Source organism: Prenolepis imparis, unplaced genomic scaffold (assembly GCF_030444845.1).
Source record: "Prenolepis imparis isolate NDT839.2.m4 unplaced genomic scaffold, iyPreImpa1.0 SCAF_6, whole genome shotgun sequence".
In the NCBI taxonomy this organism is placed as follows: domain Eukaryota; kingdom Metazoa; phylum Arthropoda; class Insecta; order Hymenoptera; family Formicidae; genus Prenolepis; species Prenolepis imparis.
Genome location: NW_028141164.1, coordinates 1,954,529 through 1,972,715, shown reverse-complemented (window position 1 = coordinate 1,972,715; position 18,187 = coordinate 1,954,529). Strand labels below are relative to the sequence as shown.

General features: G+C 34.2%; 2 protein-coding genes across 10 annotated transcripts in view; one reads left to right on the top strand and one right to left on the bottom strand.

The window, feature by feature from the left end:
- The window catches only part of LOC145937572 (uncharacterized), a 184,819-nt gene that overhangs the window by 15,383 nt on the left and 151,249 nt on the right, over positions 1–18,187 (bottom strand). The window contains exon 4 of the mRNA XM_083040701.1: positions 10,778–10,924. Coding sequence (XP_082896827.1) covers positions 10,778–10,924 — 147 coding nt within the window. The remainder of the gene's footprint in view (positions 1–10,777; positions 10,925–18,187) is intronic.
- The window catches only part of LOC145937553 (RNA binding protein fox-1 homolog 2), a 263,968-nt gene that overhangs the window by 119,062 nt on the left and 126,719 nt on the right, over positions 1–18,187 (top strand). The window lies entirely within an intron of this gene.

The window sequence follows — 18,187 nt, the reverse complement described above, 5'->3', positions numbered from 1 at the left end:
TTCTTCGATTACCTGTATCGTATCCTCGTACCTTATCCAACGGTCGAATCGTTTGGGAAACGCAACGTTTCGATCGATATCGTATACGCGAACGTCCGATTTCGCAGATCGCGAATTTCCTTTGCAATCTTAGTAAAGTAAATAAGGTCGCGCGGCAAAGAGAAATATTTGCGTTTACGATACACAACGGGCGGGTCACGCGGGTTCTGTTTATTCTTTCATTCCGCCTTCAACGTCTTTTGGAGTGACTTGGTTTTACGTCACGTTCTCCGCTTGGAAAATGATTTAGCATATTTTGTTGCCATATTTTTTTCTATTTTTTTCGTTAAAAATGAAGTATTGTGTCTTGCACAATTTTTTTCAATCTTTTCCTCCTACGTTTTAAGAGAGTTTATTAAAATAAAAATCTCGAATTGTGTGAGATTTAATTTAATTGCTTGATATCGGATCAAGAAAAATTTTTGCAAAGGGCACAAACGCAGTTCGAGATTTTTCTCTCTAAAGAAGCGTAGACGAGAAAAAATTTATAAATTAAAAAAGAAAGTGTGCGTGATACAGTATTTTGCACATTTTCAATTAAAAAAAAAAATATGGCTCAACTAATCAGTTTCAATGGAAAATTAATTTTTCATCCGCCTCTGCCTCTTTCTAGCTCGTTAAAATTATTTGTATTTGACAATGAGAGTCTTATTAAAATTCTCAACTATTATATTTTTGCTTTTATAATCTTCATGCTATAAAAATAATTTTTTTTTTACCATGACAGACAACGGTCGATTACTTGCAAGCGTAAGGCCCTGCGCACAATAGAGAAAATATTAGGAATAAATATTTAATATTAGGAATAAGAATTATTTTAAAATAATAAAATCGAGAGAAAAAATTCTGATATAAAAATAGAAATTCAAATATAAAGGACTAGTAAAGGGCTAATAAACTAGTAAGAGCTCTTTATCCCCGAATTTGTATTTTTATAGCAGAGTTTATTCAATTTGATTATTTTAAAATAATTCTTATTCCTAATATTTAATATTTATTCCTAATATTTTCTCTATTGTGCGTAGGGCCTAAGATCGATTATTTTTGTCAGCTGTGCAATAAATGTTGCGCGTCCTACATCTTACAGTTCGTAAAGTTACAATAATTTGAGCGGAGAATGCGTGTCTCGTCGCTTCCGCAAGTGCCTTTCTATTTCGCCGATAGACTCGATAGAATCGACCACGTGTTTGCCTTTACGCGGCACTCGAGGTGCGTGTGTGTATGTGTGTGTGTGTGTTAGTATCGTCGCTTTCTCACAACATTTCGTTGCGTCACGCAGCGTGGCCGGTAGCCGATATATCTCTCACTTTTTTTTTGCACGCTGTATAGGCACACAAGTTCGTTGCGGCGTTTTTGCTCGGCAGCGAATCAGGTGGCATACCGATCGGCGATTTGATTTATCCTCACGAGTTACCTGCGACCAACTTGAACGTAATCCGATTGAAATTGTCCATAGTATTAAACCGGATTAAAGTTAGAGATGATATATTATCATACACGCCCGGATATAGCTGATTTCGCATCGACTTGGCTATGAAAATAAATCATCGTGTCTCGTTCGCATGATGTAATAAGGAGACTCGGATTCCGCATTGGATTCTGCATCGAGGAAAATATACGACTTTTTACCTTTGACAAGTGTGTAAAAATTGCAAAGTTGCAAAATTGATTCTTGATATAAATAAAAACCAGCTAGCTCTTTTTTCCCCCCTAATGATTTGACTGTCCAATTCGATGATATATATTTTACAAAACTTGATAGTTTGTCCAACAACATGAAGAGGAAGGGTTGTGTTTGCGAGTTTATAACTAGGTGATGTGTAATTTAATTATATCTGTATTGCGGATAGATGAGAGTACACGGTACCGTTATTGACTGAAAAATTGTTTTGTGGGTCAAGTGTCAATTGTTCTCCGATGTGGCACGTTCGAATGTTAGTTTTCGTGTTGGTGATGCTGCTGCTCCGCGTTTGATCAATTTTCATACGACTCACTGTATTGCTTTCGTATAGAGAAAGGCCGACATGCAGTTTTTGCGAGAGATATATGCGTTGGAATTGTCGCGTATATTCCTCCGTACAACGTATAGTTTTATGTAGTTGTTTTTTTTTGTCAATGCGTATTTCAGAATATAGGTCAGATCTGGTTATTTCGAGCCGACCTATCGATACTCTTTACTTTGAACGACTTCTTCGTTTAACCTTTCTTCAGTGTTGCTCCTTATAAAAGCACAGTTACACGAGATTCAACAAAGGGGTTATTTCTTTACAGAATAGCAATATTTTCTACATACATTGCATCTTTCTGTAAGAAAAATACAAATTATATATGATAAAGTTATTTTTAATATAATAATGTTGCACGAGAAATAAATATGCATATTCCAAAATCGTCTTTTTCCAGAGTGCCGTAATATTATTATTACTCGACACATTCTGAATTAAGATGCGCTTAAAATCTCAAGTATTTTCGTCGCGATTTTTAAATAAACATAAAGCGAAGCTACCTGACACATTTGTTTTTGGATATTTTCCAAAATTATAAATATAAATAGCATAGCTCTCTTTTTCTCTTTTAGTCTGTTTTTAAATTTTATTAATATCTACTAATAATCTTTGTGTGTGTATAATGCTATATATTAGCAAACTGAAAATATTATTTTCGATTTATGACGATTTTAAAAATGGATATTTCCTTATTTTATTTACGTGCTCGATGGCGCGAATGATGCCTTGTCAACGATATTCACATCACGTGCTTACGCATTAGAAGTATCTTTTTTCCTTGCCTATCCAAGATCTCATATTATGTTTGATATTCGCTTGCGGTGCACGTATGAAGTGCGTTACGCACTTCACCCGCGCATTTCTGCTTGAGATTTTCTTGACAAGGAAAGTAGACGATCTCTTGTTTATCATTATTTTCTTCGCCAAAATTGAACACGTGTCTTTGTCAATTTTTATTTTATAATACATATATTTTTTCGAACAATTTTTTAATTTATTCAAAATTTTTAATTGTGCTTAAAATTTTTTTAAATTCTTGAGTATAATTTTTTGTTTAATTTTAACTCGCCTTTTAAAGTTTTTAATACTCTAATTTTTGCGTTGCTCATTGCTTTATAAAGTTCGTGTGTCTCTTTTTACTTCTTTTCAGCAGAATACTATTCGCTTCATATGTACTAGAATAAAACGTTTTTAATATGATCTTATTCTGTGAAAGTATGCGAATCATTTTACATGAATCGAGAGTCGCGTGTGCGAAAATTCTTGGAATTTTTTTTAAACGCACTCTGTTTTGCATATCCTTTCATTAGTGATTGATTTGAATATTGCAAGGCAACATTATTGCTTAAATAAAACGAACGTAAATACCGTCTCGTTAAACTCTAATAATTGTAATTTTTACAATTAGTATCTTTATTCTACGTTATTGATTGAAAATATTTTAAATATCGAAATATTCTTCTCAATATATATATGTACATTAATTTGCGAAAATTTTACACAATTAAAATTTTGCAACGTAAGAATTTGCAAATAATAGTTAATTATTTCTTAAGCAAGATATTCGTTGAAGAGGCACTCTCGACCTCTCTATGAACAAAGAACACATTCCCGCTTGAAGCTATAATAAGCATATGCCGTCAATTCAATTAAGCAGTATTAGTATATTTCAATCATTTATTATTAAAATTTTTTTAAAAGCCTACAGTTAAAACGAAAGTTATATATATTACATTGAGACACGAATTTAATATTGCAACATGCGACGCAACGTCAAAATTTTACCTGTTTCCAAAAAAATCTCTGACGTCCAAACCTCCAACTATTTCCAATGGAATTATAACTTCTTTTTATTATATAAATAAGTTTATGATGCTAACATGCGTATTATGTCACGCATATTTTGATTGCCGGATGTAAATAATATTTTATCCGTGTCCACACAGCTATTTTTTGTTGTGAGCATCCAGATGTTCTAGTGACATTGAATTGAGATTTTTTCGCCTCGAGCGAGAATGAATAATTTCTATCGAGTCAAATGGTAGACTGTGATTTCCGATCCGTGGTTTCATAATATTTCGCTATGGTTTTAACCGTTGTCCGACCGAAACAAGATCCCGCCGGCCAGAAATCGCTGTTCGTGTTTCTCTCAATGATGTAATATCAATATTCCTGCGGACTGGGGAACATGATCGTTGCGGTTGTCCGCGCGTGTAAAGTGGAAGGAAGTTTCACTTTAGAATCAAACTACGTTTTAGCATCATTAACCTCCGCGATAAGTATGTGTCAAGGTTTTTTTTTGCACGTCTCCCATTGTTTTTCACGCGCGAATATGCGTGTTGTGAAAATTAACACTTGCATAAATGGACACAGCGTGAGAAAATCGAAGGCTCAAAATTAAAAAAAAAATTAGATTAAATCGGTTTAAATGTTTTTTTTTCTTTGAATTCAACGTAAATGGATAATATAGATTCTCTTTGATGTAATTGTCAATTAAGTGTTTCATACTCTACTCTAGATTTTGCTGTGCGAATAAAATTTTATAATTATAAACACTTAATACAAAGTTTTGATACAGATTTGTTTAGTCGGATATTTAATAGAGTTAGTTCAATATCACAATTGCCGTAATATACATTATGAGACTACGTTAAACTTTTGACTAAATTTTGTTCACTAGTTTTTATGCATTATTTTTTTTTTCTATCGACTTTTATATCTAATTTTTGCGGGATTAAAAAATTTTGTAATTATGCGTAAAAATTGCAATTAATGTTGACGCGAAATGTAAACCGGCAAACATTGAATGTTTGAAACTAATTTCTACACGTGTTATAGAACTAAAATAGAATCATTAGCGAGAGTATTGTTTGAAGAAGTTCTATCGCAATCGGAACAAGCAAAGCGAGGAAGTTAACATCGCGGAGTTTGACATTTGACATCTACGATTAAATTTGGACACGCGGATATTAAGCGTTAGTATTTACAGTTTCGGTCAATAGAGGAAGTAGATCATGTCGTCTGCGTTTTCTGAACACGCTTCCAATATTGTTTTACAAGAATGTAAGATCAATTTGGTCTACTGAATTAACGTTAATTAAAATTATTTATTTATACAGTATAATTTGAAGTATTTTATTATAATAATATAAAAAAAATCGAACCGAAAATTTCGTCATAATTAAATATCAAATTGAAAAGTAGAAAAATATAATTAAAAAGAATTGAGAGGGAAAGAAAGAGGAGAAGAGAGAAAGAAACCAATTTTCTTTTACAATAAATTTTAGTTTAAAATTGAATTGCAGAGTGTGCATAAAAATATTTATGAAACGATATTTGTTATATGTATAATGGTAGTACGTTACATACATTTTTACCGATATGTCATAAACGCGCTTGTATCGTAAATTCGTCATTTCTCTAGTCTAGTGCTTTACGTCTGGGAAACTTACTATATATACAAAGCTTGTGTTGTAAGCTAGCGTTATTTACTCACCATAATTCGCATCGTTGCGCTTCCCATAATCTCGAAGATAAAGTGGCCGGTACATTTATTGTCGTCGTGTATAATCGGCTGTATCTCAGTGCAATAGCATATTCAATATCGTGTTCCTCGCGGTGACCTAGGATAAACTTGGCGGAACTTGGGCGAAGATAAATCGTCACGACACTCTGTGCGTTTGTGTATATATGTGTATGTGTGGTAGCGAAGATTTTGGGAAGTATTTGCTGGGTCTATCGTACAGTAATTTTCGAAATCGCGGACCGGTTAATCGAGAATCGGTGACAAGGTCAAGATTGAGATTAGAAAGGAAAGAAGGTTGCTAGTCTCGCGCGGTGAGAGATTTTCTTCTAACGATATTCACTGACTCGGGATTATCTGAAAGGAGGAGAAAACGCGGAACCCGCTAAACCGCATTCTTATATCGAACGATTTATTCGCGGATTATCGGTTGTAAATTATGGTTTCGCACGTGCGCGAGTCGAGCCGTTATCCGTCTTAATTGAAGCGCCATTAAAGCGGATACTCGAAATACTGCCACAATTGCCACATTTTTAATTAATCTCGGTGAATTATTATCGAATTGTCTGTGATATTATAATCGAAAGTGGATGTTGAATTTAACCGTGAATAATTTCATCTTCCAATTTAATAACGATTTAATAACGTTATTAAATCGTCTTATACAATTAGATATTAAATTATACTTTTTATTTTTGGTGAGACAAGCTGCTATTTCAATTAATTTATCTCAATTACGTTTGATTAAATTTTAGAAAATTGATAGTAAAATTATATTTATACTGTAATCGATAACTATCGACATTTACGTATATATGTATAATATGTATTTGCATAATCGGTAACGCCATATTTATTAGATTTGGTCGCAATTAGATTATCATTACAGACAATCGATCTTTTGACTAAAATAAAATTGTTTGAAAGAGCACCTTTGTCATTTTCAGCTACTTTTTATTGTCAGAGAAATGCGGGCTGATCAAACGAAATTCATTTGATTCTTCCTTTCGATAATTTTAAAATGCGTATCGTCAATTTTCTGCCGGCACGAAAAGACAAAAAGATGAGAATTCAGAATCGGTTGATTATTATTTAAACTCTATATGGAGAGAAAGGAAATCATTTAAAAACGAAAAACACGCGTTATTTTTTTTTTTTTTTTGCGCGCGAATATATTTATTATACTTTTTAATTACCATTTTGCGTAAAACTTCAACTTCTCTTCCTGAAACCGGTATCGTTTCCATTAACTTATGCAGAGAATATACATCTGCTCATATTATATAGGGTGCTTCATTATTTTTAGAATTTTGGTACTCTTTCTCAATGATTCTTTGGTGAATTTCAAGTTAACATACTCGCTGTCCTGCGGTTTTAATCATCTTTGCAATTAATAAACAAGGTTAAGTTTTTATTGCTATAAATTAAATTATATCATAAAGTTAATTTGGAGTTGAAAAATATCGAGAATTTGGGAATATGTTTAGAAATTTCAAACTTTAATTCTCTATATTGAGAGAAATGTTTTTGTAAAACAATTTTTGACGTTAAATTTCTTCTGATCTTTTTTTTTTGTAAAGTTTTTGAAACGAAGATCTCTACTTTATATTTATTAAAGAATTTATAGTCAAGATGGAATCAGAACACCTGGTAGATACGTCTATATGTCCACGTCCCTAAAGGGCATACATACTGAATTTTTCCATTCTCGGGAAATTCTTACGATCCTCAGGTTGGGTACTTAAAGCACCGGATTCGCAGAAACGCTTGGCAGCGTTCCAATGAAATTTCCTATATCGCAATACTTATGACTTTGAATTCTTTCCCCTTTTTCCATTTATAGCGCGCTGAATCTCCGAATTAAATTCGTCATTTGGCAGGAATTTGCAATTGATATCAATTATTTGTGAATTTTAATACAGAAATGTTGACATTTCGCAAAAATTTATGCTGATACTTGATTTTTGTTTTTAAATACATTTACAATATTTTCTAGAATTTCCTATACACGCGCGAGACTATACATTCCGAGTCTGTATAACAAATGGATTTTTAATATATACGTCAAATTATATTCAAATTGCATTTACGTGGAAGAGTGAACCGAGAGATGATATGATATGCTCGATATTAAAAATTCAATGTTATTTTGATTTGTACGCTGATTTGAAATGTACGGTGTAAAAAAAAAGAATTTTGAATTTTGTTTTAAAATAAGCGTCGAATAAAACTTGCGCTAATTTTTCGATTCCGGCATACGTAATAGATGGATGTTTAATAAGCATGAATCTTTTGTATTCGGCTCATTGCTACGAATAAACGAATCGGAAGATGCGCGGTATGCTCGATATTAGGAATTTCTTAATGTCGATTCGATTCGGAATGAATAATGGAAGGCGTTCCACTTCGAGGAGAGAGAAATCAGGAATTTTTTAATATACTGCAAAGGGACTGCAAAAATTCTCAACGTATTTCTCTGCAGGAGATAATGCCCGAGGGCGTCCCCGAGAAAGGTCGGCTTTTTAGCTTTAACTAGAGCTTTAACTACATCCTCACGGATGATTACAATAGCTCGGCTAAAGTATTAAATGTGCGCTCCAGCTTTCTAATGTAAATCAATATTTTTTTATTCTTTCCATTGTAATCTTTGTAAATGTTTAACGAAGCTGCGCGATAATAATTTATTTAAATACATAAACCACAAGATATATGCTTAATATAATATAAAAAATATATTCTTTCTCATATACGAGTAATATATACATATAGACACTATTTACAAAAATTTATATATATTTTTTTATGATGAAAAGAAGATATGTAAGATAAAATTTTCAAGAATTTCTCGCGCCATTTTGTAATCCCGTTTATATCATTTGCGTTGTATGTATAAACATACTCATCATCAAGGCAAGATAATTCATATATGTCTACATACTTATTAATTTTTCTTAGTTTCATCCACACGTCGTTATGCAGACAAAAAAATATATTTATCCGACAAATTTATCACCGTCAATATGAAAGACGCGAATGTTTTCATTGAATGCGATCTTTGCACTGGCGATTTAAATGGTCAATAATCACGTAATTACTGTTTTACGATCATTTCATTGCACCCGTGACCTTTGCTCGGGAACAACAATCTCGTGAGTTATTCGTGATACGATTTCTCAGTAATGTCGCATAAACAACGGCGCCGTAAAAGCACGCGCGTATCTTTCTTATTGTACATTTTCCGACACACAGACGTCGTGACGAATTATTGTGTTGATATTAGCGCAACTAATATCAACACAATAACTCGGTACATTTTTTTTCATTACCGAGAAAATAAGTTTAAGTAACTCGTTTTATTTTGAAAAGTAAGAACACTGAAAAAAAAAAATTTGTTAACTTGACTAAATCTTTCAACTAAATTATTATTTTGTTAATTGAACATATATTAGTACTTGAGTCAAATATATGTTTTGTTAAATTTTATATGTTATATTTAATTTAAATATTTCTTTATGTTCAATTAACAAAATAATATTTAGTTGAAAGGTTTAGTCAAGTTAACCAATTTTCTTTTTCAGTTAACGTATTACACGAGAAATCTTTTTTTTTTCTCGAATTTTTCGAGAGAGATCTGTACAAATTTTTCCTTCAGGTTTATCTCGTCTCTTCCGTAAGATTTACGAAGATCGTTTTAAAAGGTTTAAGCTTTTTCGTTTTACAAGAAATTTTGGAAAATTTACCGTAGGTTTTTCCGAAACGCGCCACTTGCGCGACAGGTATTTACATCAGCTTGTGTAATTTATCGCAGCTTTTCTCTCGGCCGGAGGATGCGTCGCAAAGAATATATGTATAGTCGGGAACCTGCGTAATCGTCCCGCGCGAATGCAGTCGAAGGCGATTTTCCGCGCTGCACACACGTGCCTTCCGCATCTTATTCGTGCGTCAGAAATTTCCGTTAGGAGTTTCCGAGCTCTTACACCGTACGCAAGTTTAACTTGCACTTTGCGCATGAAGTAATTCGCGTAACTCGCCGAGTTGCACAAGGGAAATTTGCAGTAGGCGAAATTTGCAAGGCGTATCTGCAAGGATATGCGTTTCGATTGTTTTGTGCATTTCGTCTATTCTATTTATCATCTTTCTCTCTCTGTCTCTGCGTGTCTCTCGCCATCTTCCTCCACATGTTTTGCATTTTACATTTCGACGGGAATGCTTTGCCGGATCGTAACGTGTAAAGGATGCCAACTGTGAGTTTGATGTCTCTTGCTCACTTGTTCGATAACGTCACAGCTGCGAATTTGTAAAATCGTGATCTTCCAAAATTCCGAAATTCTCGCTCTACCGCGTTCAATTTTACTATATAGTATGACTTTCGTAAGGGCGAATGTAAAATTTTTCAACGCTTGATATCATGCCAGATATTTTCGATACATAATTTTATTATACGAGCAACAAACGAGAATCGCGTTTCAGGAACGAGTAATAGAAAAATTTTATAAAACACTCGCGCGTAACACATTGCATTTATTTATGAAAAAAATAGACGTCAATTAATTCCATTTTAATAATGGATATATCGCCATGTGTGCGCATATCGCGTTTGCAGGATTAAAAATGAATTTTAATTGCTTGCGTGAAATTTTTTTTTTTATAGATACACACTATGATGAGAACACACGATGAGAACTTTTGCATAAAAAAAGAACCATTCAATATCCATAGCTACAAATTTTTGCTCTCTTTTACGTCAATTTTTCCGAATTGTGTCACGGCAAAGTTTGACTCGAGTCCTCAGACTTGGATTGAATGAGTTAAGTTGACTTCCGAGTTGCAAACAGAGGATAGGAAACCTAGATTTTAGCGGTAGTGTAACACAATTCCCGCGTAAAAGAAGCCAAAGCGCGATGCCGTTAGCGTGATTCACAGCGTTCTCCGCGGAATAATTGCAGGCGGGGTTTCATTTTCCTTCCGCGTTAAGCGACGCCGTTTGTCACTCGTTAACCCGTTATTTTCGCCATATCATTTCGGACTATTTCGGAGTAATAAGGTCCAATTTCAGAGAACCCTTTCGCTCATTACTCCCAAGCAATCGGATATTTTATCTCTCTCGAGCGAAATTTTAAAAATGCAATTGACAATTTTCGCGCAGTGCGCCGTGATGAAATCGAGAGACAAAACGCTCCTTAAATTTTCATTCTTGCGGAAAGTTCACCGTCGAGGCACGTCGCGATGTAAATCCCTCTCTCCTTTTCTCTCCTTCGGCTGAATAGAAATTCTCTCGCGCTGATCTGAATCGATGGAATGAGGCGACTCGTCCTGATCGTCTCGAGAAATCCTGTCCCCTCTCTGCGTTCTTACTCTGCAAATGAATTCAATAAAATCTGAATTTCTATTTCTTACTATGATTAATTCACTCTGCACTGTCCTTCGCGTTTAAATTAAACGTAATATCTCTATACTGCTCTCTTTTTCGAACTTTGTTCTTCTTGCTTTATACATATATGATAACGAGCCTAATAGATCGCTCTTAAGAAGTCAGAAGTCACTTTGATAATATCAGAAATCAACATGAATGGCGGAAGCCATTAAATTTAAAATTAATTTTTTACGTTGCATACATATTAATTTTTTTAAAATTACATACACAGAGAATTTTCTCTTGAATTTATCCTGAAAATCATGATAATCGAGGGACAATATAGTATGGAAAGAATTTTATAAGAATTTCTCTGATTAATATTTATCACAATAAAAAGAATAATATCTATCACAATAAAATATAAAATATGTTTGATTGAAATTGTACTAAATAGTAAAATTAATCAAACATTTTATATTTTTTGTGATAGATATTATTTTTATTGTGATAAATATTAATCAGAGAAATTCTTATAAAATTCTTTCCATACCATATTGTCCCTCGATTATCATGATTTTCAGGATAAATCATGATAAAAGAAAATTCTCTCTGTGTACATATTTTAGCGTATCGAAAAAACTGATGCCTTCATAAACGGAAGTTTTAAGCTTATAATTGCATTTATCTTAAATAATAATATTTTTACATTTTACTAGTATTGTCAAAAATGATGCAGTGTAGAAATAAAATTACACATTCATTATTTCATATATGGTATAAAAATGGATTCAGTTGCCTGTCCATCGGCATTATCGCATATTTTTTTAAGGGGATGTAATCTTTCAAAGAGGACGTGATTACGTGGTATAAAAACTTTGAAATCTTCACATTGGAAGTCGTGCAACTTTATTCCTAGCTGACCTATAAAGAAAATCCTTTATCTATATGGACAATTTTATTTAATATCCGCTCACAACAATAAGTATTCTATAAAAGGATCTTGACGTCAAGAGAAAAAGATCAATTTTTAGAAAAATGTATTTTAACAAAAAAAATAAATAACAAATCAAATTTTTTGTGAATAAGAATAAATAACACACACACACACATTTTAATAAGACGTCTAAAATACATATTATTAGAATGCCACGAATAAGTATTGTAATGAAATTTGTAATGAATCGTTTTATTATTAATCATTTTAAATTTTTTTAATCGAGAAAATGTATAAGTAATATATAAAAAAATCTCGCGTATTTTTTTTTTCCTATCGAAAGTCTAAATCAAGAGTTCTGCAGCACATATGTTTAAAGCTGTTAAAATTGTCGATGGTACAAATAAGAAAAAAAGGAGAGAAGTAATAAACACAATATGTGAGGCAAATGATACGAATCAATATGGCGGATTAAATTTCACACGGGATATAGAAATTTATTCGAACAACATCCATCTCTGATCGGCGAAGGAAAATTCCGGGGAAAGCCCGCGTTGACACGTCGCGTAGCCGCGGCTGGCTGCTGCGGATATCGATCGGTCCGGGATAGTCGCAGCGTCTCTTTAAGTCATCCGACGAGGGGAGAGGGAACCTCGCTTCGGTTCACCCACGCGCCCCCATCGTTCCCCTTTCGTCAATTTCCTCTTTCCCTTGGTCGTTACCGCCCACGCTGAGCACATTCTGCTTCCCCGCGCGGATATTCCTCCCTTCTATCCCTTGCAGAATCATCATCTTGCCGCGTACCTAGTCTTTACGTTCCTCTTCTTCCGCGACGACAGAATTTTTCGATACATGCGTTTTTTCTTTTCTTTTTTTTTCCGGAAAAATATATACTCTTTTTCCCGACTTTCGTTTATCTGATTTTCGAATCGAACTTTCGTCGGAGGTGATTTTCGTCCGAGGTGATTTTCGTCCGGGGCGCTTTTAGTATAAGCTATGTCCAAAACTTTTGAGTTTTCGGTGAAACATTGGGTTGTATATCTTCGCACTTACTCGAGAGTACTCTTTACGTAGACAAAAGCGGCTTTCTCTCTCTCTCTCTTTCTTTTTGAACTTTGGAGTGCTTCGTAGAAGCTCGCGTGCTTTTGCGTTCCTAAGACGTTCTGAAACCCGGCTTACGTGATCTCGTTCTGCGTGAAACAAAAATGGTTTTTATATAATCTTTATATCATCGTACTCTTCTCCTCTATACTCGAAATTTTTATTGAAGCGTGCGTAATGTGATTTGCACAGAGAGACACATCGCGTTCACTTGGAAATTACTTTCCACGTAGACAGTGGATCGAAGATAACATCGTTGTTTGCATTATAACTGCATCCCACCACCGACGATGATACTTCCCGATACTCCGACGTCGCCCAAGTTTCCCTCGCGCCTAATGGGTTTATCTGGTGATCACCGGAGTTTCGTAAAACTCGTTAAACTCGATATTTGCTTCGCCGCAGAGCGATTCGAATGATGACGCGGTGGAGACAGATAAGACTCTTCCTTTCTTGTCGATTATTCTCCCGTCTTAATTCCTATATTCTCATTTATTCGCGCGTTTTTTCACGAGAGGCTTTCCGAGGACGACGATGCCCGCGAGCTTGTATCGATCTCTCAGGAGTTTCCTTTTTGTCAGCTTTCTCTTCGACGTCACATCTATCGGCAGAGATACGGAGAAAAGAGGACTCAAGAATATTTCAGCGAAGTAGTCTGTGCATGTATTCGTCAGTTAATTGCGCTCCGAGATAGATAATGAGCGGGGTCATCCGCGAGGCTATCTCCTCGTCTTTCGTGTTCTCGATTCGAAATTCCGACGATTTGTCTTGGAGCTTCTTCGTTCGTAATTTCGTCAAATTTTCTAAAGCGTAATTTTATTTTAATATGCTAAGTTTCTATATTCAATGACAAGTTATAGAGTTAGGATTTTTCGTGGTTTTTAGAAATGTATATTAAGACGATCAGAAGTTGTATGCTTTAAAGATAAAAAAATGTTGAGAGTTATCATTGTTGTGATGCTCTTTTGAATGCGTATTTCCGGGTCAAAAATGCCGCACCTTTTGACGGTGACGTTTGTAAGACGCAACAAACGAGTCTATTTTTTTTTTTTTTTTTTTTTTTACCCCATTGTAAATAGTGACTCTTATCTTATCTGCTCCATTGATCAGCTGTTCTGCTGCTTTCTTTGGGCAAGAACTAGACGCATATTTTTTTCCGCTGACAATGAGTTATTGTACGCAAACGTACGGCATAGCCTTAACTTGGGACGACTTGAGAAATTCGAAGGAGAGACGTCCTTCACGGACTCCCCGGCTCTGCCGGGAGGAAGTCGTCGTGTACTGTTACGAAGATTTATAGGTATCCCGATATTAAATCGCAAATGTAATTTACGAGATTTCCCATTCCTTTCGTCTACAGCTGCTACCTATGGAAAAGCGCCAATGCGAATCGCGTCCTGTATAAAAATGTAACGTTAATATCTTTCTACCTGTATTTGACGCGACGTGAATAAAAATTCGAAGCACTTCGGTTGTAACACGTCTCGACTTATCACGATTTTAATGAAATATTTCCAGGCAAATAAGTGACATTTTATGACACGGTGACATGTATTCTATCAATATATACTGTAATATTGAAAAAAAATATATGCTTCTCTAAAATAAAATATAGTAAATTATTACTAATTTTTTTCACTCTTGCTACATTAAATATTTTCAATAATAAGTTTTGCGTTCTTTTCTAAAAATGTGTTATCTTTTTAAGATATAGAGATAAATAAAATATTCAAGATTACGAAAACACATTTCCTAGATATTATTATATAAGCAACTTGACTATTGAATGGACTGTTTACAAGATAGTACCTATCGAGGGGTAAACCGCTGACCAAAATTGTGTACACCAATGCCTACTAATGCCCAATTATTGGGCATTACTGTACCCTAGTAATGCGTAATAATGCCTAACCTAACCCTAACCGCTTATAATAAACATGAAAATTTCTCTAAATTTCTCTAAAGTATAAAAAATATATTATTTATGAGGCGCATTGGACGAAAAGCTCGAACAAAACAGTTTCTGTTCTAAAAAAATAATAATGACGTTAATTAATAGCTAATAAAACCCGGCTAGTAGTGCCCATTAATGTACACCAATGCCCACCAATGCCCACTAATGCCCACTAATTCCCCAAATCTGTACACCGCAATGCCCTCAGCGGTTTACCCCTCGGTACCTATACTTTAAATATGAAGGAATACTCGAAATCAGTTTTACATATTTTTTTCACGATCTTATATAAAAATCGCTGTATCATGAAATGCATAACGAGATACTGGATCGATTCTGCGCATCCGTGTGAAAATCGGGGGAAGAGGACTCGCGTGTGCAAATGAATCTAATTTCCATTCCATGGACGTGGACACGTGACATGAGTCTTATTAAGTATACGGCTGTGAATTATCTGTCGCGATAACACACTGCGCGATTTGCAAACACTTTAGAAAATCGAACTATCGTGTACGTTTCAATTAAAATATTTGCTGATTTATTTTGTAATTTATCGTTCTAGCTAAAAATTTGCGAATCATCGGAAAAAACAAATTATGTCCACTAATATCATGACATATGAATTAATGACATATGAATAAATATAATAGAAATAAAATATAATGATAGAATATAGAAACAAAAAATAATAGAATCTATAATATCTGTAAATATTGTGAAAATTTCGTTGTGTTTATTATATTTAGAACTGTATAAAAATCTGATAAGATTTCTGTAATCCACAAATATTTAATATTTTACAGAAACTTTTTTTGAACTTGTGACTAATCAAAATATATTTTTCTTTCTGTTTTAGGTAAGTACCTTGTCTACTCTTCTACTTGCAATGTGGGCAGTACTGTGAGTTAAATATTTCGATATATTAATATATATTCCATTTTAATATATTTGCCGCAAGAAATGTAGGGTTTTTTCAAAGAAAGCGTTTTCGAGATCATTTACTACTACTTTTAAGCCAATTTGCAATAAAACTTGCTTCATAAGTATGTATGTGAATATTGATACTAATCTGTATACATACAGATTATTGTATATCTGATATCTCGAACGTGTGTTTCAAGAGATAGATATTAGATAAGAAAAATATGTTACCGTGTTTGTCCAACAATTTTAATCTTATGAAATGGGTTCATTATCAGTACTACTAATCGCTTGACGAAATATGAATCAATTGTAAAATGTTGTTCTCCAAGAATTTAAATATCTCGAATATTGAATTTGAAAGTTTGCGACTTATAAAAATATTATTATGCTATAATGATGAAAAAAGAGAGAAGGAGATATCAAATATACACATAAAAGATATCATCACATCAAAGACCTCGACTTTGAAATTAGTTTGATCTGAATAGAAATGAGAGATAAAAATAAACAGAGGACAAAGATACATTTATCTTCAACAATCCATTACAAATATGTGTGTATCATATAACTGGCATCTATCCATGCTGTTTTGCCAGAAACATCTGCTCGGAATTAATATCTGAATACGATTTGTCCACGATTTGAGCGTTTCCTCTCTCTTTTTCGACTCTCCTTTGAACTCGTCGTCGAAAGGTTAGTACCTAAATTTTCGTGCAGTTATAACAGCACACGGCGTGATTTCGGACGGAAGTTCAAGAGCCCGCGAGCTCTGCCATACGCGCCGCAATTCGAGCTCAGTGGTTTAACGCGGTGTTCCGTGCACGGGTCTTTAAACCTGGGGTTTCTAGGTTTGCAGGAATTTCGCGCGCGCCGCGAGATATCAAACGGAAACCCGCACAAAGCCGGCCTTTTCCTGCATTATCCGGTAATGAGAATGTCAATTGCCCGCTCGCGCGTGGGCTTATACGCTATTTCTCTCTCTTGACACGTGTACGCGCACGTTTTCTTCCATCCAGCATGTTGTCCTCGTGTATATCCACGGATATCTCCATCCTGGAAATAGAAATCCGTGCGGCAGAATTTAGAGCTCTTCTAAGTCCCACATCGACGTTAATGTCATGCCCTGCGTAATATCAATTGCCTTTTAGGTTTAATTGGATAGGATTGTTTTAACTCGATATTGCAAGAGTAATTTGTTTATCTGGATTAAATATGTAGCTCTATAGAGTTGAAATTAAAGTTTAAATTAGAAAGTATAAAAATATGTGACATATATGTGTGTGGCGTGTTAAATGTGAAACGATTTGTGAAAGGTTATAACGTCACGTTAATAAATTTAAATAGAGAATGGAAACATGTGCAAATCAAAATGCGATAAAAGTTCAAGCAGGTTATATCAATTATGTATATATGTGCGACATTAATTAAAACTTCGTTATTTTCAATATGAGATTTCTATAAAGAATGTAAAGAACTAATATTATATAAAGAACTGGGTCACCCTATCCTGTTGTCGATTAAAAATTAAAATCGACCAAGAGAGAGAGAGAGATGAGATAAATGTGCAATAATCACGGCGAATTTTGGTTTGGGGAATAAGAATAAAAATTGCAAAGACGAGTCTGAATAATCCGCGAAGGGTCAGCATTAAATCTTTAAAGACATTCTTCATGATAAATGTCTCATCTATTTTCGCCGCTTTTTTAATACAGTTTGACCCAATTAGATATTCGAGTCTGAACTACGAGTTATATGTACTATATGAATAAGTTTCATGAATCCTCCGAGATTCGAAGATATAATATCTTCTCTCCGCGCTATCAGTGTCGCGTGTGTGGCATCTTGATTATAATCCGGATTCGATTGAGTATTTAGAGCGGAGCTAATGAATAATTTCACACGTGACATGCTTATACGCGATTGAAGCTAAATGTATCTTATGTACGATAACACAATTTCTTACATCGTATCACGCGCGCGATCATAAGACCGTGATATTGAAGTTTCGCTCACTTAATGTCAAATTGAAATACTTCTCATGTTGCGCATAAGAGATCCTCACTCTATTATGCATTCTAATTGGAATGCCAATTATTTAGTGATGAAATTTTACACGTCTGACGGATCCGCGATTAATGCTTCTGTTTATCCGCATACCTACTTGCGGTATCATCCGAGAGAATTCCCGTTAATTCGTTGAATCGGCATTTTCTAATTTTATTTCTCAATTAATAAATTTTCTATCGATTAATCGTTGTTAAAAAAAAAAAAAAACCAGAGAAATAATCTTTTTATTAGATACTATATTTTACATCATTATTACAGAATTAGTCGATTGATTTTTAGATTT